At 45.3% G+C, this 22,782-nt stretch overlaps 1 protein-coding gene across 1 annotated transcript in view; it reads left to right on the top strand.

The window, feature by feature from the left end:
- Positions 1–22,782, top strand: part of DRD3 (dopamine receptor D3) — a 61,132-nt gene that overhangs the window by 11,058 nt on the left and 27,292 nt on the right. The window contains exons 2-3 of the mRNA XM_069554053.1: positions 2,614–2,918; positions 14,078–14,190. Coding sequence (XP_069410154.1) covers positions 2,649–2,918; positions 14,078–14,190 — 383 coding nt within the window. The 5' untranslated portion in view covers positions 2,614–2,648. The remainder of the gene's footprint in view (positions 1–2,613; positions 2,919–14,077; positions 14,191–22,782) is intronic.

Raw genomic sequence — 22,782 nt, 5'->3', positions numbered from 1 at the left:
ACAGAGTAGTCCTCGCTCGCCACAACTAGAAAAAAGCTTGCACAGCAATGAAAACCCAGCACGGCTATAAATTAATAAATTAACTGAATTACATATTACACATGCATATATATACACATATACACATAGATAGATAGATAAAGAGCATAGCCTAGAAAGGGAGTGTGGGCTCTGGGTGGTTCTGCTCCTTAGTGCCGCAGGAAGGCACAACTTCATCCTCTGGGGAGGTTATGACTAAATGGGGTCCAGAGTGAAGGCCTCGGGAGCACAGAGCCCCCGGGAAGCACTCTGCCCAGGTCTCAGGGTCATGCTATAGGCTACAAGCTTTGTGCTTTCCCAGCATGTGGCATGTGGGATCTTCCCGGACCAAAGGCACTGCTACCCTTGGCACAAAGGCATTTCCCTCTTGTCCCCCATGGACACACACAGCTGGCTTTAAGGGCCCAGAGTCCCTTCTGGCCGCAACAGGTTGGTGTCGTTGGCCAACTGATGGGCTCTGTTGCCTTTGCCACTCTACGTCAAATGTCCCCACAGTTGGAAGGTTGGCTTTTCCTAGTGGGTCGTAATATGACTGCTACTATGGCTTTCAGATGCCAAAGAGCACTGGAAGGCCTGCATGCTGGTTCCCTAAGAAGCTGTATGATTTAAGATATGTTACTAATCTGTCTATGTCTCAACTTCCCTGTTTGAAAAGTGAAAGCATTGAACTAGGTCAGGGATCAAAAACTGGTGACATATGGCTCACTGACCCATGGATGCGGGATTTTTTGAAGGGGGATGGGAGACTTCATAAGGCTTAAATATTTTTTAAATTAGTAATGAGCCTTTAAAAATTAGGCAGCTTCAGCAATTCCCTGGTCATCTAGTGGTTAGGGGGCTTCCCCAGTGGCTCAATGGTAAAGAACTGGCCTGCAATGCTAGAGCTGCAGGAGACGCAGGTTCAGCCCCTGCATTGGGAAGATCCCCTGGAGGAGGGCATGGCAACCCACTTCAGTATTCTTGCCTGGAGAATCCCATGGACCTGGTGGGCTGCAGTCCATATGGTCACAGAGTCTGACAGAAAGCAGCTTAGCATGCACGTACTAGTGGTTAGGACTGGAATTTTCACTGCCGTGGTGTGGGTTCACTTCCTGGTCTGGGAACTAAGATCCCAGAAGCTGCGCAGCACAGCCAAAAATATAAAATGAAATAATTAGGAGGTTTCAAATAAAATTCCACACGTGGGTTTTTCCTAAATATAAAAACCGCTATACTGCCTCTAAACCCCGTTACTCTTCAGACTTTCGCCCATAACCCAGTCTCCAAAACCACCATGTCCTACTACCTAAGACGCAAGAGAAAGAATGGCAGACTGAAGGAAGTGAAGAGAGACAGAGGGAGGCAGGGGAGAAGGCCAGTGCAGGCAATGGGAGTGGGGTGGAGCGGGAGGGGCGGGGGGGGGGGGGGGTAAGGAAAGGGGGTGGGAAGCTACGAGAAAAGGACCAATCCGAGAAAAAGAGCTAACACGTTACTTTCTAGCTGTTGGGCATGGCTATCAATGTCTTACATATATTATAACTCATTTAATCTTCACAAAATCCCTATTTGGACAAGTTCCATTACTTCCCCATTTCACAGAGGAGGGAAATGAAGCTCAGCAAGGTGAAGTGATGTGCCCAAGTCCCCAGAGTTAGGAAGTGGTAGACTTGGGGTTGTAATCCTGCAGCGGCTACCCAGCTCACTCAGAGCCCAAGTGAGGTTCTTTCAAGGGCCCTGCATGACCTCAACCACACCCCTCCACTCTGCCCCTGCCTCACCTGGCTCCAGGCACTCTGGTCTCCCTGCAGCCCCTTCCCCCCACCAGCCGCTGCCTTCTGTACCTGCTGTTCCCCCTGCTTGGCTCTGTGCAGTCGGCTTCCTCGGGTCCTCCAAGTCATGACTCAGTGGTCATCTCCCTGAGGGCTTCCTGATTACTCAAGTTAAAATCTGTACTCAGAACCCTTACTGGGTGTCTAGTGTGGGAAAGTCACAATGTCCATCTAGATATTGGTATAGGAGAGAGACACTGTGACTTCCCCACACTAGCAGAGAATTGCACACACACACAATCCTCATCCTATGCTCACCTCCTTCCCTAATTTATTGTTCTTCAAAATACATATCATCATCGAACACACTGTTGTCGTTTTTTTTAGTCTCTAAGTTGTGTCTGACTCTTTTGTGACCCCATGAACTGTAGCCTATCAGGCTCCTCTGTCTGTGGAATTCTCCAGGCAAGAACACTGGAGTGGGCTGCCATTTCCTTCTCCAGGGGATCTTCCCCACTCAGAGATGGAATCTGCATCCCCTGCAATGGCAAGAGCCACGACTGAGCCCCCTGTGAAAATCTTCATCAGACAAACTACACGTTTGATGTACCTTACTGTTGTCTTCTCCTCTGGAATGGAGGTTTCACAAAGGCAGGAATTTTTATCCCTTTCCTCACTGCTGTATATCCAGGGCTTGGAATAGTGGCTGGCATATAGAAAGTGCTCAATAAAATATCTGTTGAAGAAATAAATCAAAAAATGTACCCAGGCAAGTCAAACTCCAAAGAGTCTAATTTGACTGACATTGTTTTCTATCTCCTCCCAGGAAACGTGTGGGGGTTACCCCGCTCCCTCCAGACGATGGCACCTCTCAACCAGCTGGGGGGCCACATCAACGTGACCTGTGCAGCAGAGAACTCCACAGGGGCCGGCCGGGCCCGCCCGCACGCCTACTACGCCCTCTCCTACTGCGCACTCATCCTGGCCATCGTCTTCGGCAATGGTCTGGTGTGCGTGGCTGTGCTGAAGGAACGGGCCCTGCAGACCACCACCAACTATCTGGTGGTGAGCCTGGCCGTGGCGGACCTGCTGGTGGCCACCCTGGTAATGCCCTGGGTGGTATACCTGGAGGTGAGTAGGTCACACGTGCAAGCTGCCCATGTGACCATGCTTGTCTTTGTCTTCTTCCCTGAGCATCTGGCGCCTGGGCTCAGAATGCTCCCTGCCATGATGCAGGGTCTGGGGAAGGAAGGAGAGTTCCTGTTACTCTCCCTTTCACGAGGGAACTGAAGGTCCTGAGAGCGGCATTTATTCAGCATTACTTGCCCACGCCAGAAACAGGGAGCCGGGAATGATTCTTCCCCGGGCCTCCAGCATCCAGGTGACTGGACCTGAGTAATGGGATTCATCCTACAAAATGCACCAGGTTTACTCCCCATGTCAGTCACGCTGCAAAGGCATGGAGGGTTGGGGGAGGCAGTCCAGTGGCCATCCTCATCAGTGTTTCAATATACAAATACCTAGGGGTGAGGATGTGCAGCAAGGGCAGAGGAATTCTTTTTTAATGAAATTTTTTTTACTGAATGAGAGGAAACAGGAAAGGGGGATGGGAAGGTAAGAGAAACAGAGCAGAGAAAATTAGGAAAAAAGAGAGAAAGAACAGTCTGTGAACAGATCAGACTTCTGATGGCTCAGTGGCCCTTGGACTCAGCACTTTCCTCCTGGGTACCAGCTCTCCACAGGAAAAGACCAAATTTTTATTTTCAATGCCTCCATTAATAGTACAGAGCCCTCACCAGTTAGATAATGCAGCAGACCCTGGAGAATTCTTCCAGAGAGAAACATTTCTTAAATTTGAAAGTATTTTCATTGGAAAGTGCAAAACAGAGTCAGGAGGTGATCAAGACAAAACATCCATTTGCTAACAAGGAGATCAGGGTGCCCACACCTGTTCAAGAAACAGACATTCCTACCAGGAAAACATGCAATTACTAAGGAGTCTTTTAAAAACACCTTAATACACTATTAATATTTCTCCTCTGCACTGTGTATCATCATTCTAAAGAGGTAGCCAATGAAGGCTCAAAATGATGCCATGATTAAGAGAAATTAAAATTCATCAAATTAATATCTCAGTTAATATTAATAGTGAAGATGACAGTTAATTAAGTATGACATATCACAGGAGAGCAAAAACCTCGAACACAGACTGCTTACCCGAGTAACCATATTAAAGAATGACTGGGAACTAAAATTAGACTTATGATCTCAACGGGGAGAGATAAAGGAACAAAATCAAGAAGACAGAAAAGGAAATTCAAGAATAAAAGCAACTAGGCTGACTAGGATAGATTTCAAGGCTAAGGGAATACTCAGAGTGAAAACTACGCATTTATTTTTCCATTAGGATGTTCCTGATGGTAAAGGGTCTTGTAATTATCTTGACTTTTCCATCAACTCAATCGCTGTGCTTAGTCACTCAGTCATGTCCAACTCTTTGTGACCCCATGGTCTGTAGCCACCAGGCTTCTTTGTGCATGGGGATTCTCCAGGCAAGAATACTGGAATGGGTTGCCATGCCCTGCTAACCCAATTAGAAACATTCTTGAAGTCAGAAGCCATGTCTTTGTGCTTTTTTTCCCCATAGTCCAAATATACTACTTGGCACATAATATGTGCTAAATAAATATTTGATGTATGAATGGTTAAATGAATCTGCTCTGAACAATATGCATTAAATAGACCATTTCTGCTTATACCATCGGCAGCTACATCTATTGTTACAATAAACTATTTACTTTAACTTTTTAATAATGATGCTGAAAAGGAGTTAGAAGCATATATTTCTGTTTAAGAGAAAGGAAGACTTTAGCAGCCATAACCCAGTGTGGATGGATCAGGCAATACTTCAGAACAACCCTACACCCCACTCAAAAGTGTTTCTGTCTGTCCTATACACTATAAGGATTTCTTCAGTCTTTCAGAAGGACGAATGTCAGGAAAAACTACAGGAACAGAACCTTCCCTCTGATGAGCATCTTTATTGCATCTGAAATAAAACCAGACTTTTGGTGTCTGTGCACTTAGGCCCTCTTTGGCTGTCCATCTGTGATTGTTTCCAGGACTCTGGATGGATCACGGTTGGAGAATCTCTGTAGATACTGGTATAGGAGATGGACAGTGTGACTTTCCCACACGAGACACCCACTGTATCCCCTTCTGGCCCCAACTGCCAATATGGCTGGTGCCCCCACTCTACTGCTGAGCATAGAGGAGCACCTGAGTCTGCAGAAGGCCAGCATGAATTCTCTCCAAAGGCCTTAGTGGACTCCCTGCAGGTTTTATCTGTGGCTTTTCTCCACTGGAAAAGCTCTTGTTTCTCCTTATCAAAACCAATACACCCTCTGTCCAACAGGTTATTTGCAACAAGCAGGCATTCAGCGGTCAAGAGGATGGTCATATAAGTCTGAAATCAAACCAGAAAGATTTGGAGGCTCAAAGCCATCTCTCCACTGGGAAATATAGGCTTTGTGACCTCTTTTTGGTCCTACCCATTCGCTTCAAGGCTCCAGTAAATGCAACTCAATAACTCTGCATCACTTTTTCCAACAGTCAACTAAGCGCCTGTCTCAACAAAAGACAAAATATGGCATTAAGTAACTATCATTAACAGACAACCAATTAAGACAACAGAAGATTCTATTCCAGAGGATCAGGTCTCCCTACCCCACCCCAATCTGTATACTTTCCTTAGTCTTAAATGCCAGCTTCCTGTGGACTTCAGAAGCAGACTGGGTGGTTAAAGAGAAATAAGAGCACTTTGAGCTCTTAAAGGAATCATGAATATATAAATCCATGTGTCTCAGGGTAGAACAAACTGTTACTCCCACTAGCTTGTCTTAATGACAGTACAGTTTGGGTAGCTGGTCTAGAAATTACAAGGTCATACCAAAGAGGAGAGAAGAGGGAAGGATACGGTGTTGACCGGAGAGACTACTGTGGACCTGGGAGTCCTCAGGGGGACAGGACGAACATGAGAAGACACCATGAGTGCGCAAAATTAACTGTCAAATTCCCAGCTTCCTGTACTTTGATTTGAATGCATCCATACTGTTTGAAGGGAATATTGGCTCACATTGGCCAGAACTCCTCCTTCAAAGGAAAATTGGCTCATCATGCCAGACACCAGTTTGTTTGAGTTACGAATGTTTTGGCTGTAAATATTGGAAAATCTGACTCACTGTGGCTTGAACAAATAGGAGTTACTTTTTTTACATAAGCAGAATTCTGGAGGAAGGGGTTGTGTGGCTATTAGGTCAGCTGCCTTAGGTGTCATCAAGGACCAGACTCTCCCAATCTTTCTGTTCACCATCCTTGGTAAACTGACTCACTTCTTCATGCTGCTCACAAGAGGGCTACTATTGCCCTCAGCATCATGGCCATATTCAAAAATAGGATGGGTGGGGACAGCAGGGAAAGAAAAAAAAAAATCCTTTCCTGGAGTAGCTTGAAGATCTCTCTAAGGGACTTCACTGAAGTCTAATTGGCCAGAACCGGAACATAAGGCCAATTTTAGCCACAAGGGAGGATAGAAAAGAAAAAGTGAAAATGTGGGTTTTATTAAAACAAGATGTGGGGGAGAGATAGGCAATAAAATGTCATATAACTTTGTGCTTCTGCTGGAATTCACTGGGATGAATGTTATTTTGATACAGTCATGCTACGAGAATGACTCAGAATTGGGAGTCAGAAGGCATGGAGTTACATGAATAAAATGAAAATGACAACTACACTTTCCCTAACTCAAAGGGTTGATTTAGGCTCAACTGTCATCACCTGAAAAAGTGCTCTGATAACTAAAGTGTGATCTGTAAGTATCTTAGTTAATACACTTTAATTTGTAAGTAAAAGAAACAACTCCAGTTGACTTAAACAATGAACATTGTTTGTCTTCAATGCATTGGCTCTCCTATCCTGCGGCAGGGTGGACTGCAGGCACAGTTTGAACAGGGTGCCAGTTCCATCTCTGTACAATTCTCTCAGCTCTGTCTTCTTCCATATTCTAGCCTTATCCTTTGGCAAAGGACCTCACATTGCACACCATGCCATTCACAGCAAGAGAGAAAAATCTATATCCCAGAATTTCTATTAGAAGTATCCAGATGTACTTGGATTGGATTGGTTTATGGCACACGATTTTCTGAATTAATCACTGAAGAGAATAATCAGTTTGGCACAGGTTATGTGTTCCTTCCGTAGAACACATCAACTGCTCAGGGATTCCAAGTGGAATCCAAGGACAATTGGAAAGAAGGAACACTGTCAGCAGGAATGTACCACAGGGGCTTTAATGGGTAGCGTTTTCATCGTGAAGGCACACAAGAAGGCTGGGCTTGGACAATATATTAAAAGGGACTAGAGGGGGCCAGTCACTATCCTTCTTCAGATTTCTCTGTCCTCAGGGCTGGCAGAGAAGTTGAGGATAAAAACCATGCAGGTGACCTCAGAGTACATTATATTCCAGAGGGCCCTGGCCATCTCTTTAATTCATTTTGCAGCATTTTTGTGAAAACTCTTTTCTGGGTTATACCAAATAGTTCTATCTCAGATTCCCTCTCAAGTTTTTAATTTCCTGCTTTAGAAGCTGCAATCTGTTTAGAGCTCCTTCTCCAAGCACAAACATCCCATCTTGTTCCACTTGGTTAAGCACCTTTTGTGTTGTTTAATGCACTTGTATCAGGGCAGAAAGGCAGCATAAGCAGCCAGGGGAACATCGAGAATACTAACCGAAGAGTATTTGGGTCCCAATGTGGACTGAAGGAAAGATTCGAGGGTTAGGTAATATAAACAAGCAAAAAAGTGTCAAGTGGGTTTAGGCAGGGGCACTCATCACAGAGAGCATGGTCCAGGTCAGAAAATGGTGACAGAAAAGAACAGCACTATTTTGGGGAGAGAGATGCCTTTGGACCTTGTAATGATCCTGATTATTAAAAATAAAGACTTTTTAAAGGAAAATTTCACCATTGTCAAAAAACCCCAAATGACAGCAATTTAAGCTCTAGAAACAAAAACACCAGGAGTCTTTTCACCAAACTCTAGATTTTGATGGAAGTCATAGACTATGAAAGCTGGAGGGGCTTGGAGAGTGTTTCTACTGTCATTTCTCTTTTTCTTTAAATATATATTTATTTATTTGGCTGTGCTAGGTCTTAGCTGTGGCATGTGGGATCTAGTTCCACCACCAGGGATCAAACTCAGGCCCCCTGCATTGGGAATGAGGAGTCTTAGCCACTGGATCACCAGGGACATCCCTCTCCTGTCATTTCTAAAGTGTCATCCAACCTCAAGAAGTTTCTGGCAATATCCTAGTGACCAGCATTCTCTGTGGGAATGGGCCTCAGGGTTGAGCTAAACCTTCATTACAGGAAGCTGCTTGTTCAAAATACAAACTGATGGGTCCACCCTAAATGTACCAAACTGGACTGTGGCAAGCAAAACTAGAGTGAAGAGGCTAATCAGAGAAGTAATTCCATATCTACCCCTTGGATATCACCCCAAAACAACTAAAATTCCACCCCTTAGAGCAGAAATTCTTAATCTGGGGAGTTCATCAACTTGGATATAAATAAAATTACTTCTTTATTTTCACTAAACCAAAATTAAGCATTTCCTTCAATTATGAATGTCAGCATCAAGCCACAGGAGAAGAAATCCTTTGTGTCACCAGTAGAAGTCACAGCTGTTTATATTTTCAAATCGCATTTCAGTTTTTACAGACACCAAAATAGCATTTACACTCATCAGTACTCTGAAACTATAGGAATTTGAAGCCTGCACCTAGGTCTTGTCATTTAATGCATTATTAAAGAATCACATATATTTTTAAAAAACTTGTAACTACAGTTTGATATAATTGGTATCCTTTGTGATTCATTGTATTTTATTTTATGCATTTAAAACACTCTTCTGAGAAAGAGCTATAAGGTCAAAGGCACCCAAGGGATAAAGGATGCTTCAGGAGCCCTAGGACAACCATTTCTTTTTCTTTTAATATTTTTTTATTTTATTAAAATACAGTTGATTTACAATGTTGTATTAATCTTTGCCGTATAGGAAATTGACTTCATTATACACACAAATATATTCATATATTATACATATATTCTTTAGGGACATATATACACACATATTCTTTAGGGATAACCATTTTGGAAGACAAAGTCATGCCCCGCCCTCCCACAACATCCTGTGGACCAGTATTTCCCAAACTTCCCAGGCAGCATGAATCACTGGAGGTATTTATTACCCTGAATTGGGCCTAAAAATCATTTTAACAAGAGCCTCAGGTGATTTAGAAAATGCTGCCTTATCAGTGAATTTGGGAAATGCTGCCCTGGCTGTGCCTGTTGAAAATCAACAGCCAACTTCAGTGCCTAAGACACTCTCCTGCTCCACCCCCTTCTGTATTGCCAAAGGGAGTCAGTCATAGTCATTAGCAAGTGAGAGTACCACCACCTGGTTGCTGTTTAATTCTGAAGTGAGTTATCCATTAAAATTTAGGGGAAAGGTAGAATCACATCTCTTAAAAAGCCTTAAGTCAATCAGATTTCTTTTTTCTGCTTTTCTCCTGCTTTAATTTCAAAAATCACTTTACCTTCCATTTTCTCCCAACACTGTACTCATCTGTCAGCACTTATCATAGATATTTTCTTAGTGTGTCTCTCCCGGGCCTTCAGTTCACCCCTTTCCATTCACACATGACTTCCTGCGCCCCCACCACCCCCTGCCATCCCCCTCCACACACGCACTGTATTCTGGCCTCACAATACAGTTTAATTCATCTCACAAGTTTAATTCATTTCAGTACACCCACCCCAGCAAAGCGTCAGCCCCATAATGGGCCCTCAATAAACACCGGACACGTGGGTGGATGGATGATGGACCAAGGCCAAGTCTTCCCCCTCCTGTGATATGAGAATGGAGTTAAATTGTACACGTCTCAGAGGCAGCGTGTCAAGGTGCTGACCTCTGAGAGGCTAAACAGAGTAACGGTTAACATTAAGGTTTGAAATTCCAGCTGCTTTTACTAGCTATGTGTCCTTAGGCAAATTATTCAACCCCTCTCAGACTCCCATTTCTTTTCTATAAATTGGGAAGAATATTTACCTCATTGGGTTGCTGTGAGAGTTACTTAGCATGTTCTTGGCTGCTACTGATTGTTCACTATTATTTACTTGGTGCAGAGGACTCGTTTTTTTTTTTAAAAAAAAGATATTTTCATTATACATACCACCAATTAGAGACACATCTTGACGAGCAAGCTCCAGAGAAGGCCAAGTGATGGCACCTTAGCGGGAATTACTTAAATAGCTAATCAGGTTGTTTTCTTCTTGACACTGAGCTGAGATCAAGGGGAGAGTGAGTATTTTGCTGGCAGAGTTGGAGACGGGAGGAGAGGAGAGCCAGAATGGGGTAGCACAGAGGGGGCCTGGAAGACAGAGGACAGCTTGAGGGCTTTGGCCCTGAGGAGCTCAAGAAACCAGGGACCTGCCCGGTATGTACTTTCACCAGCTCCAAAGTCAGCGGGCCCCCACTGTTTTGCACTGTTTTTCTGGAATCCTGGCATGCAAGCGATCAGAAGGTCTCCCATTCCCTGGAAGGGGGGTGATGTGGTCCGTCCCACAAAATTCCCTGATGAGCACATGGTTTTCTCTTCCTCCTTGTGTCCACCCACTTCCATCCCTTTCCAACAGCTGCCCCCTCCTCACCCGATACCCCCATACAGCGATGTGTAACAATCTACATTCCAGGGCCCCGTCTGTCTCTAGATCCATGCCTTCCTGGGCCAAGGTGCTGCACTTCATCAAACATTAGTCTCTTTCTCAGCAATGAAGATAACAACAGTCCTCTCTCACAGGACAATAACCAGCCCCAGGGGCCATGTATATAATTGTTAGTATTAACATAGATTATGTCAGAGACCCTTCATCCTGTCAGAATATATTTGCAGGCTGTGATTCCTCTAGGAGAGGGATGCAGCAGCAAACAAGAAAAACTCCTTGCTCCTATCAGATTGATTAAGTAGCAGTCATTTAATCTCCTATCAAATAAGTGTATAATTTGTCCTCAAAAAGTGTTGAGAGCACATACAGTTAAAAAAAAAAAAACTCAGGGATCAAGTTCCAAAGTTACAGAAATTTCTGCAATGGGTCATGTGGATTGAAGACCCACATAGACTGAGTTCTCAATAAATGTTAGCTTCTATTAATGATATTAACATCTCATGATGATCTCTATTTTATTTAGAATGCCTTGCTTCTTCAGTACTCTATAAGGATGGGGCCTGAAGAACTCTTTTTAAAAAACACATAATATACCCTCCTCTAATGAACTAATAGGAGTTTTGCAGGTACTTGTGTTATGGATGAATGAATGAATGAACAGGACGTCCAGCAAGCCTGGAGTTTGCTACTGTTCTAATGATCCTCTCTCACTTACACAGTCCCCCAACACACAGAAACAAACAGGCACTCACAATTTCACCCAAAAAAAATGGTTTCCCCCAATTTAAGTTATATAAAGAGATTAGCATACAAAGAGATGTTAAAAAAGATTTAGCATACAAATTCCCCTGGTGGCTCAGACAGTAAAGAATCTGCCTGCAATGCAGATTCTGCCTGCTGGTTAGATCCTGGAATTGGGAAAATACCCCAGAAGAGGGAATGGCAACCCACTCCGGAATTCTTGCCTGGGGAATGCCATGGACAGACGAGCCTGGTGGGCTACAATCCACAGAGTCACAAAGAGTCAGACACAACCGAGTGACTAACACACTACTACATACAAATTTCACCTTTTGCAAGAAGCTTTTATAGCAAAGAACTGTCCTATGGACTGAGCAAAACCCTCTTCTGTTCTCCTGGCTGCCTTAAACAGATGTCCCTTTAAAAATTTTTTCATTTTCAAAATTCCTCTGTATTCATTATTAGGCTTTTATTTACATAGCACTAAATGACTGGACTAAAAGAGAGAAAGTAAATCCACAACTAAATGAACAAAAATGATGACCTCAAAAATGATGACTAGTTTGAACTTCTCATTGTTGCTCTTAAAATACTTTTGGTAAGAGTTTCTCACAGTAGAGGCTGGAGATGACCGAATATAGGGAGAAGATCAAATGCTGAAAAGGAAATAATTCTATGGGGAAAAGTTATTAGTGGAGGGGAAACAGAGAGAGCCTTCCCGGAACGTGCATTAATGCCATAAAACAAGGATACCCAGTGAAGTGGTCTGGTGATAATAACAAGACTCTTGGATGAGAAAAATTAGAGGAACAACAGGATTTTCGTGCACTGTTGTTGGCAGTTTTTTCCTTGAGAAGCTACTTCAGAGGCTACTGAACCTATGTTTCACTCCCCTTTCTCTTAAATAGCCATTTGGCCTGCCAGCAGAGCTATCAAGAACACCCAGCTAAGCCTAGGGGGCCAGCCTCACAGGTTTCCCCTTAAGACCCATGGTGCCCAAGAATGGCAGCCCCAGGGGCTGGAAGCTGGCAAAAGCACAAAAGCCTCCGGGCCCCAAGAGCAGCATGTGTGCATGAAAGGGATAGTCTCCCTGACATCTCTCTCTGGCTGAATTATGTTATGCAAAAAATTTTTAAAAAATTAATAAAATAGAAAGGAGCTAGAATATAACTTAAATTATCTAAATCCCTGACTTATTTATATATGTTACTCGGAAGAGTTATGGAGCTCGGAACACATGTGTACATGCATGAAGTCAGAACCATCTTCTCTGATTCTGTGAGTAGTAAAGAGGATCTGGGCCCCTTTCCAATGCCCTGGACGCACCTTTCCCCCTACATCTTGGTGAGCAGGACCACGGTGATGAAGGTGGGGGCACTGGCACAGACTGAGTTTACATAGGCTCTTACAGATGCTGCTAAAGCTTCCAAGCTTTAAACCCAGAAGCCAGATAGACTTTTATTGTGGAGGGAAGGTTTACAAAAAATGTGTTCTCAGCTTATTTCCTGAACAGGGTGAGCTCTGCACTGGGTGGAGGGCTTCGAAGAGGTAGTCTTGGCACAGTGCACACATCTGGCAGTCACCCAAGCTCTTTTACCACGAGCTGTGCATCTACGGACACATCACTTAACCACGATGAGCTCAACCTCAGTCGTGTCCGACTCTTTGTGACCCCATGGACTGCAGCATACCAGGCCTCCCTGTCCATCACCAACTCCCGGAGTTTACTCAAACTCATGTCCATCGACTTGGTGATGCCATCCGACCATCTTAACATCTGTTGTCCCCTTCTCCTCCCACCTTAAATCTTTCCCAATGAGTCAGTTCTTCACATCAGGTGGCAAAAGTATTGGAGTTTCAGCTTCAGCCTCAGTCCTTCCAATGAATATTCAGCACTGATCTCCTTCAGAATGGACTGGCTGGATCTCCTTACAGTCCAAGGGACTCTCAAGAGTCTTCTCCAACGCCACAGTTCAAAAGTATCGAATCTTCGGCACTCAGCCTTCTTTATAGTCCAACTCTCACATCCGTACATGACTGCTGGAAAAATCATAGCCTTGATTAGAAGGACCTTTGTTGGCAAAGTAATGTCTCTGCTTTTTAATATGCTCTTCAGGTTGTTCATAGCTTTCCTTCCAAGGAGTAAGCGTCTTTTAATTTCATGGCTGCAGTCACCATCTGCAGTGATTTTGGAGCCCAGAAAAATAAATCAGCCACTGTTTCCACTGTTTCCCCATCTATTTGCCATGAAGTGATGGGACCAGTTGCCATGATCTTTGTCTTTTGAATGTTGAGTTTTAAGCCAACTTTTTCACTCTCCTCTTTCACTTTCATCAAGAGACTCTAGTTGAAACAGATCAGTGATTCACAAACCTTGGTGTGATGGGTGGGGAGTGTTCATTTTAAAAAGATGATTCATGGGCCCCAGATCCAGACACTGTGACTCAGTTGGTCCAGGAAATGGTTCAGAAATCTATGTCTTTAATGAGCACCCCACTGAGGACTGCACTTTGAGAAATGCTGGAATATTTGATTCAGAAGATCCATTTCAGTACTGACATTCTGCAAGTTTGACCTTTCTCAGGCAAGCAATCTTGGGCACCCTGACATTCGCTCAAGGTCTGCCTACCCTTGGTGATGAGGTTGTACCCACAGAGATGGCATGTCTACATCTGTGTGGGACAGCCCAGGGAAGGCAGTATAGTTGATTGGGTTGCTGTCCCTTTGTTGGGAGGAAACACTAACGTCCTTGTCTCTGATGCCCAGGTGACAGGTGGGGTCTGGAATTTCAGCCGAGTTTGCTGCGACGTTTTCGTCACTCTGGATGTCATGATGTGCACAGCCAGCATCCTGAACCTCTGTGCCATCAGCATCGACAGGTAAGGCTGGGCTTTCCTTCCAGGCTTAGGAGAGAGGTGACTAGGTCAGGTGGTGAGGGACCCCTCCTAGGGAAGCTGCCCTTGCTGTGTTGAAGGCGCGGGGTGGGCATCTAGGGCACGGGGCTCATTGTGAAGTGCAACTTAACACTGGGACATTTTCTTTTCTCTCTTTTTCTTTTAAACGGTGGTTTGTAGATGAGATGAAACTCCTGTGATAGGAGAGAAATAACTATTCTGGAAGTGTTCCTTTCCCGCAGATCCCTAAGGAGGATTCTGGTTTCACTTTTCCACCATCCTTGAGGCTTTCAGGACTCTTAACTTTGTAGCGAGAAAGCAGAGAGACAGGGAGGTGAGATTAGGAGAAAACGTTCCCGCTGCTATTTTGTTTGGTTTTGGTAAAGGGAGGGAGACAAAGGGGCCAGGGGCAAAAGACAGAGAGGAGAGAGAAAAGTTTGGGAGTATCTGTGAGGACAGAGAGAGGAGTGGATGAGGGAGAAAGGGAATTACAGAAAACGTGGCCATGACCTGTTTGTTAAATATTTATTTCCCTCATAGAGTTTAAGAAAAACAAGGATGATGTTTTGTAGAATTGCTTTTCGGTTGCTGGAGTGACTTCTACGATTTTGACTCGAGCCCGTGTGTATTCCATCAGAACAGCATCACTTTCCAGCCCTAAGCGAGCCCTGCCCCAGCTCTGGGTGCTCCGCTCCTCTCTTCCCTCCTCTTTATGTTTCCTCTCCTCTGTCCCTCCCTCCATCCTGAGTCAGATTTGTCATGGTTCCCATGGACACCTCCAGACCCGCGGAGCACCCTGGGAAAAGGAGGTCGCTGTCCAGCCTGTGGCCTCTGTAGCCGGTTAAGAGCCTCCATCTCCCCTTTTCCTACTCGCCATCTACCTCTTGTCTTCCTACACTCTTTCTCCCAGAACTTTATCCATCCACTCCATAGCTTCAACAGGTGACCCCAGATAAAATCTGCCATCTACTGAGAATTTACCACATTGTGCGAAGGCATGTCAAAACCTTAACCCATTTCCTTTTCACAACAACCCTTCAGCCAGTCGGTTCAGCCACTCAGTCATGTCCGACTTGTTGCAACCCCATAGACTGCAGCATGCCAGGCTTCCCTGTCCATCACCAACTCCCGGAGCTTACTCAAACTCATGTCCATCGCGGTGGTGATACAATAACCCTTAGGTAGTATTATTAGCTTCATTTCCAGCTTCTTGGAATAATGGAGTTTTCCCAAGTCACACAGCTAGTATGAAGCAGTGCCAGGATTTGAATTCATGTCGATCTGATTCCCAAGGTAATAATCACAGGCTTTGTGCTAAGCCTCCTCGAATCTCCAGCCTCACCTCTAATCTGATATCCAGACCACATTACTACCTGGATATACCACTGGCTCCTATGAGGCGAAATGTTAAAAACCAAACCATCAAAGCACCAAACCTTCTTGACTTGATGATCTCTCACTGGCGACATCATTCTTCTCAAATCTTGGATTTTGTTCAGCTCCCTTCTCTTCCTCATCTCCTTGTTTAGATACACTGATGTAGCTAAACAATCAGGGCTTATAGACTCTGTCTCTGAAATGTTTTCTGAATATGCCCCGTCTTTCCTTTCTTACCTCACCTGCTTCTTTTAGACTCCTATGACCTCCCACAGCTTCCTAAATGGCCCTTCAACCACGCTCAGAATTACTCCCCCAGAATTGGAGCCTGAATGTCCACTGCCCTACTCAAAACCCTTCAGTCACCTTGGCCTGAGGAATAGAAGTGGAAGTTACCTTCACAGCCTAAGATTCAAAGGTTTCCACAATATGGCCTCACTCTATTTTGCAATCTCATCTCTTTCTGGGTTGCCCTCCGGCTCTCTTATGCTCCAAGGCTGATCACACCAGTCCCCTTTTCTGCGAAGCCCTTCTAAATCGTCTACAGTTTAATTCAGTCACCCCTGACCTCCCATGGTACTTCCCCTGTAAACATGTTGTGGCATCGCCAGGCTCCTTTTGCAGGAATCCTGAGGCAGGCCCTCCTCACGGCCCCACGTGTGACATTCACATGACCCACAGTTCTGCCCTAAACTTCCCTGCATGTGTAACCAGTGACTGGACATGAAAACCCAACCCTCTGGGGATACTGCAAACCAACCAGCCAACTCAATGGTCTTGACTTTTATCATTTGATTGGCTATCACTTGACTTTTATTACTTGACTAGCTATGCTGAGAAGGAAAATCAAAGAATGTGTCTATAACGCTAAAACTAATACCATCAAAGAATGTGTTAAAAATAAAGGGGAACAGTTGTATAACTCTGTAAACATACCAAAAAACCCGCATTAATTTTATACTTAGATGAACTGTGTGAATTATACCTTGATAAAAGCTGTTAAAAAGTAAAAGGATTGTTAGAGATTTTATAATATTTTTAGCTCTCTGAGAACAGAATTCCTCCCATAGCATCTATGCCTTTTGTGTGATTGCTGGACATTTAGTACATGTTTTCAGAAATGTATGATTTACAGAAATAATGGACTGTGTTTGGTTTGCTACATGACCACCTCCACCACCCAACACACCATCCTAGCTCATCGCCCATGAATGTCCCTGCTGTACCTATTTCAGAGCCTTGAACAAGGAATATTAACCTGGATCCAGGGACCCCTGCCTGAGGATAGCCAATGTGTACACCACAAATATGCACCTTCAGAGAGGACATGAGAATGGAATCAGACCAGCCTTGGAGGAGTTAGGGAAGAGCTGCGTAAAGAGAGCTCCTAGGATAGGCTCTGGGCCTCTAGCCTTCTAGTTCCGACCCTACCCTCTCCCATCTTTGAGGGTGTGCCTATACACTCCTGGAATGCAGAGTCAAGTGGGCATTAGGAAGCATCACTATGAACAAAGCTAGCGGAGGTGATGGAATTCCAGTTGAGCTAGTTCAAATCCTAAAAGATGATGTTGCGAAAGTGCTGCACTCAATATGCCGGCAAATTTGGAAAACTCAGCAGTGACTGAATGGAAAAAGTCAGTTTTCATTCCAATCCCAAAGAAAGGCAATGCCAAAGAATGTTCAACCTACCACACAATTGCACTCATCTCACATGCTAGCAAAGTAATGCTCAAAATTCTCCAAGCCAGGCTTCAACAGTACATGAACCTTGAACTTCCAGACATTCAAGCTGGATTTAGAAAAGGCAGAGAAATCAGAGATCAAATTGCCAACATCCACTGGATCACTGAAAAAGCAAGAGAGTTCTAGAAAAACATCTACTTCTGCTTTATTGACTACACCAAAGCCTTTGACTGTGTGGATCACAACAACTATGGAAAATTCTGAAAGAGATGGGAATACCAGAACACCTGACCTGCCTCCTGAGAAATCTGTATGCAGGTCAAGAAACAACAGACAGAACTGGACATGGAACAACAGACTGGTTCCAAATCAGGAAAGGAGTACATCAAGGCTGTATCTTGTTGTCATGCTTATTTAACTTATATGCAGAGTACATCATGAGAAATGCTAGACTGGATAAAGCACAAGCTGGAATTAAGATTGCTGGGAGAAATATCAATAACCTCAGATATGCAGATGACACCACCCTTATGGCAGAAAGTGAAGAAGAACTAAAGAGCCTCTTGATGAAAGTGAAAGGGGAGAGTGAAAAAGTTGGCTTAAAACGCAACATTCAGAAAACTAAGATCATGACATCCATTCCCATCATTTCATGGCAAATAGATGGGGAAACAGTGGAAACAGTGCTGACTTTATTTGTGGGGGCTCCAAAATCACTGCAGATGGTGACTGCAGCCATAAAATCAAAAGACGCTTGCTCCTTGGAAGGAAAGCTATGACCAACCTGAAGAGCATATTAAAAAGCAGAGAGATTACTTTGCCAACAAAAGTCCATCTAGTCAAGGCTATGGTTTTTCCAGTAGTCATGTATGATGTGAGAGTTGGACTATAAAGAAAGCTGAGCACCAAAGAATTGATGTTTTTGAACTGTGATGTTGGAGAAGACTCTTGAGAGTCCCTTGGACAGCAAGGAGATCCAACCAGTCCATCCTAAAGGAAATCAGTCCTGAATATTCACAGGAAGGACTGATGCTGAAGCTGAAACCCCAATATTTTGGCCACCTGATGGGAAGAACTGACTTATTTGAAAAGACCCTGATGGTGGGAAAGATTGAAGGCGGGAGCAGAAGGGGACGACAGAGGATGAGATGGTTGGATGGCATCACCGACTCGATGGACATGAGTTTGAGTGACCTCTGGGAGTTATTAATGGACAGGGAAGCCTGGCGTGCTGCAGTCCATGGAGTCACAAAGAGTCGGACACGACTGAGCGACTAAACTGAGCTGAACTGGACTACACACTCCACCCACACACACTTTCACGCATGGGCTAGTAGGGGAGGTTGTGCCGGTTGTGGCTAGAGTGTGGGAACTGAATTCAGCCAGGGCTTCATGCCCAAGCCTGGAGTAGACCAAGAGAGGGTACTTTTTTACAACTCACCAGCCAGGAGAGGGTATCTTTTTGTAAGTTGCACAAAAGCACCATTTTGCTGGCAGCAGCCGTGCTTAACGCACACTTCTACTTGCACCACTTAGGACACAACCAACCAGAGCAAACTTTGCATTAGCTTCTGTCTCATACAGGAAGAATTTCCAGAGTACACAGCACTCACCTACCTGCAACCTGAGGGACAAGTTCCCATCTTAGACCCCAATGGACAAGGATGCTCCCCTCTTGGCTTGTAGGTCTAAAGGAACCAACCCTCACCAACCTTAAAATGTAGACTCCTCCCTCTTCTAGGACTGAAAATAGGCCTTGGAAAAGCTGTCTCTATTATCCTTCACAGCAGTTTGCAGTACACAGCATTAAATTCTGTTCATGGGATGCCAAATAGCCGGTCAATTCATTAAAAATGCAATCATTCATGCAGACCTTTGGTCTTCACACAATGCTAGTCACCCATCTGACAAACTTGACCAAATGGATTCAGCATTTTTTGGTCATGAAGCCCTGATCTGTAATAATAGGGTAGTAGGAGATAGAAAAGAAAAGGAAATGATAAAAGGGTTTTTGAAAGCAAGTAATACCATTGTCATTAGATTCTCAGGCATAGCTCTGGATGCTGGCATTAATGCTGCCTTTTCTTTTCTAAAAAGCAGAGTGGGTGAACACCACCCCCAGAACCCCCCTCCCTTGGCTCCTTGCCTCCCAGTGGGCCAACCCCTCCCGCCGCACCCTGGGTCAGAGCTAACTCGGGGAGAGGGCTGAGAAAGTGTCAAAGGAGGAGGACAAGATCCGCGCGAGCGGTGAGAATACGGGTCCTCCGCAAGGATCCCGGGAATAATGCAACCAAATTCATTCACCAGGGAGTTCTTTAAGTGGCTCTCAAATGGCACCCATCACACAGGCAAGCCTCCGCGTCTTTGCAGCAAGCACAATAGGTACCGGATGAGTCACAGGCACCTTGGATTTTTTAGTTTGCATCTAAATAAGCACTTTCTGTTTGCAATGGGCTTTCCAGTCATTTGCAAAAAGCTTTCTCCTTCAACAATTCCACGAGGGGAGTCCACAGAACTAAAGATTTATTGAGCCCCCTGTCTGACCAAATAAAAGGTGGTGAAAAGCAGCGCTCACAGAGCTGGGGGCTCATTAAACCCAGGCGGGGAGTCAGACTCAGGCCCTCCCTCCCGGCCTAGCCTCCTGCCGTCCCGCAGCAGCGTTCTCAGGACGCACTCTCCTCAGTTCCCACACACACACCTCCCACCAGTCAATAGGGCTCCAGGCCAAGGTCGAATTCTGTGAGGACCTGAGACCTTCAGTAAAGTGGCAACCCCACGAACCACAGTCACAGAATTGGAAGTCAGAGGGGCAGTAAGAGCTTAACTTGTTGGTGCAGGAATGAGTTAAATTAAATGCTCACCAGGGTCCCACAGCCTCTTAGTTCTGAGCCTAGAACCTGAATCTTCTGACTCACACACCACCGCTCTGTCTGTGCCAACGAGTGGCCCCTTCGTTGCTGGAGGCGAGGACGGGGCTCGGAGAGAGGGGCCTCTGGCCAGGCTGGCACCCAGCTATCTAGGTGCCATTTCCTGGGAGTAAGCCAGGACATCTCCTTTGTCTTCAGTGACCTGGCTACCACTCTGCTGATCCTAACATGAGTGAATCTAAAAGCAATAGCAGTAGAAATACTGCATTGGCCAAAAAGTGCGTTCAGATTTTTCCATACCATCTTAAGGAAAAAAATCACATGAACTTTTTGGCCAACCCAATAGCTACCGTTTCTTTAGCATGTATTACAGGCCAGGCACCAAGAGCTTGTCGTTTATGCTGACCCTCACAGCACCCCAGCAAGGCAGGTGTATTACCTGCATTCTGCAAGTAAAGAGTCTTAAGGCTAGACTGTGCAGGTAAGCTTGCCCAGCTCTCACAGCTGGTAGGTAAAGGAGGAAAGACCCAGGCAGCCTCTTTCTCTTCCAGCTCACTGCCTTTCTCAGAGGCTTAGCCACACTCTGGGCCCCCTAGCTCTGAGTCATGCCGCCTGGCTGGAAATCCTGGCTCTACCACTCCATAAGCTTCCCTGCCTACAGTGCAGGAGACCAGGGTTTGATGCCTTGGTTGGGAAGATCCTCTGGAGGAGGGCATGGCAACCCACTCCAGTATTCTTGCCAGGAGAATCCCATGGACAGAGGAGCCTGGTGGGCTATGGTCACAAAGAGTCCAACATGACTGAGCAACTAACACTTTCACTTTTTTTTACCAGTTCATAGCAATGTGACCTTGAATAAGTCAGTTAACCTCTCTGGGCCTCAGCGCCCTTCCATTTAGTGGGGTTCATAGCAAAAGTGTTGTTACGAAGTACAAATGAGTTAATATTTCTAGAGCACTTCAAACCGTTGTTTGACTCGAAGAAAGTGCTGTATACTTATTTGTTTGAGAAATAAATAAACTTAATGTTCCCTGATAATCAGGAATAAGGTGCAGACACCCGCCTCCCCAAAACTGATTGATATGAACAGTTACAGATGCCCTGGCTAGCACAATAATAATGACAACAATAATAATACTGTTTTTCAAATGCTTAATAGGTACTGGGCATTGTGCTAAAAAACTTCACAGAGATCATCTCATTCAATACCCAAAACAGCCCTATCGGGCGGAAACATCCCCACTGTGCAGATGAGGAAATTGCGTCTCAACGAAGTCATATCTCTGGTCCATGGCCCCACAGTTCACGCTAATCAGCCTGTTTTCCATCGCCCATCTGCTTACCACTGAGCACACCGCCAGTGTTCCCCGCCACGCCAGCAAGGACCCAGAAAGCTCAGAGCTCAAAGGGAGGGGACCTGGCCAGGCGCGCTGCAATCAGGACAGCGCACGCAGCGCATTGGCGCTTGGCTGAGGACCTGGAAGCGCCAAGGGAAGGCACGGGCCCACCCCCAGCCTGCCTTGGCCTAAGGTCGGTCATCTGCCATCGATTCGGGGGCAGACCAGAGGCTAAGCAGTCTGCTTGAGTGGGAATTCGGGGTCCCTGCAGGGCTGCAGGAACCAGGGGGGTCTCCCGAGCTTTCCCTCCCCATCTCCCCACGGTGCCTGGAGAGCCCCCAGGTGAGCCGTGAACTTCTCACCCCGCCGCGCTGGCGGAGCTCTTGCTGCATTCTGGCGCCCTCCGGTGGCCAATGCCGGAACAGCCTCTGGGTCTCAGCCCATTGTGGCAAGCTTCCTGGAGAAAAAGCCCTGGAAGCAAATTGGGGTGAGGGGGGTGCAAAGGGGTGTCACTTATTCTAAAAGTTTAATCATGTTTTAAAATTAAGAAAAAATTTTAATTTAACAATGGCAAGATGTAGTCTCATCTCTCACTTCTAACCCAAGTTCACAGGAGTTTTTGACACAGCAATGTTCCCCAATGCAGACTTTCTCCAGCTTGTCTAATTAAAAGAAACACTTGCTTGTTAAAAATACACACTTCTGGAGTGAAACAAATATCCAAGGGTGTGGTCTCGAAATATGCATTTTAACAGGACCTGCAGGAAATTAATAGAATCAAGCTACTTGGGGAACCTCAGTTCCAGGCAGCTGGTTGCTCTCAAAGTACAAAGCACCCTTCAATACCATGTTTCCTGAAGAAGCCCTTGTCCCCACAAGGCCTCGTGTGTGCCTGCTCAGTCACTAAGATGTGTCCAACTTTTTGCAACCCCATGGACTGAAGCTGCTAGCTAGGCTCCACTGTCCATGGGATTTCCGGGCAAGAATACTGGAGTGGATTGCCATTTCCTTCTCCAGGGGACCTTTCTGACACAGGGACTGAACCCACATCTCCTGCTTGGCAGGCAGATTCTTTACCACTGCACCACCTGTGAAGTCCCCACAAGGCCTCAGAGACTTGCAGTGCCCTGGAGAGGCAGCGGGGCAGCCAGAAGGGGCCTGGCCTCTGCCACCACTAGCTATGGGAAGTTGTTTCCATCATGTAATCATTCAGTGACAGTGCTCCCTATGTTTACTGACTCACTGAACACATTGGAACCTCCAAGAAGTTGCTGAACATTAAAGCCTATTTGGGAAAGTGAGCAACTATCAGT

Source organism: Ovis canadensis, chromosome 1 (genome assembly GCF_042477335.2).
Source record: "Ovis canadensis isolate MfBH-ARS-UI-01 breed Bighorn chromosome 1, ARS-UI_OviCan_v2, whole genome shotgun sequence".
In the NCBI taxonomy this organism is placed as follows: domain Eukaryota; kingdom Metazoa; phylum Chordata; class Mammalia; order Artiodactyla; family Bovidae; genus Ovis; species Ovis canadensis.
Note: the sequence above shows the minus strand (reverse complement) of the source record. Positions and strands in the feature narration are given on the sequence as shown.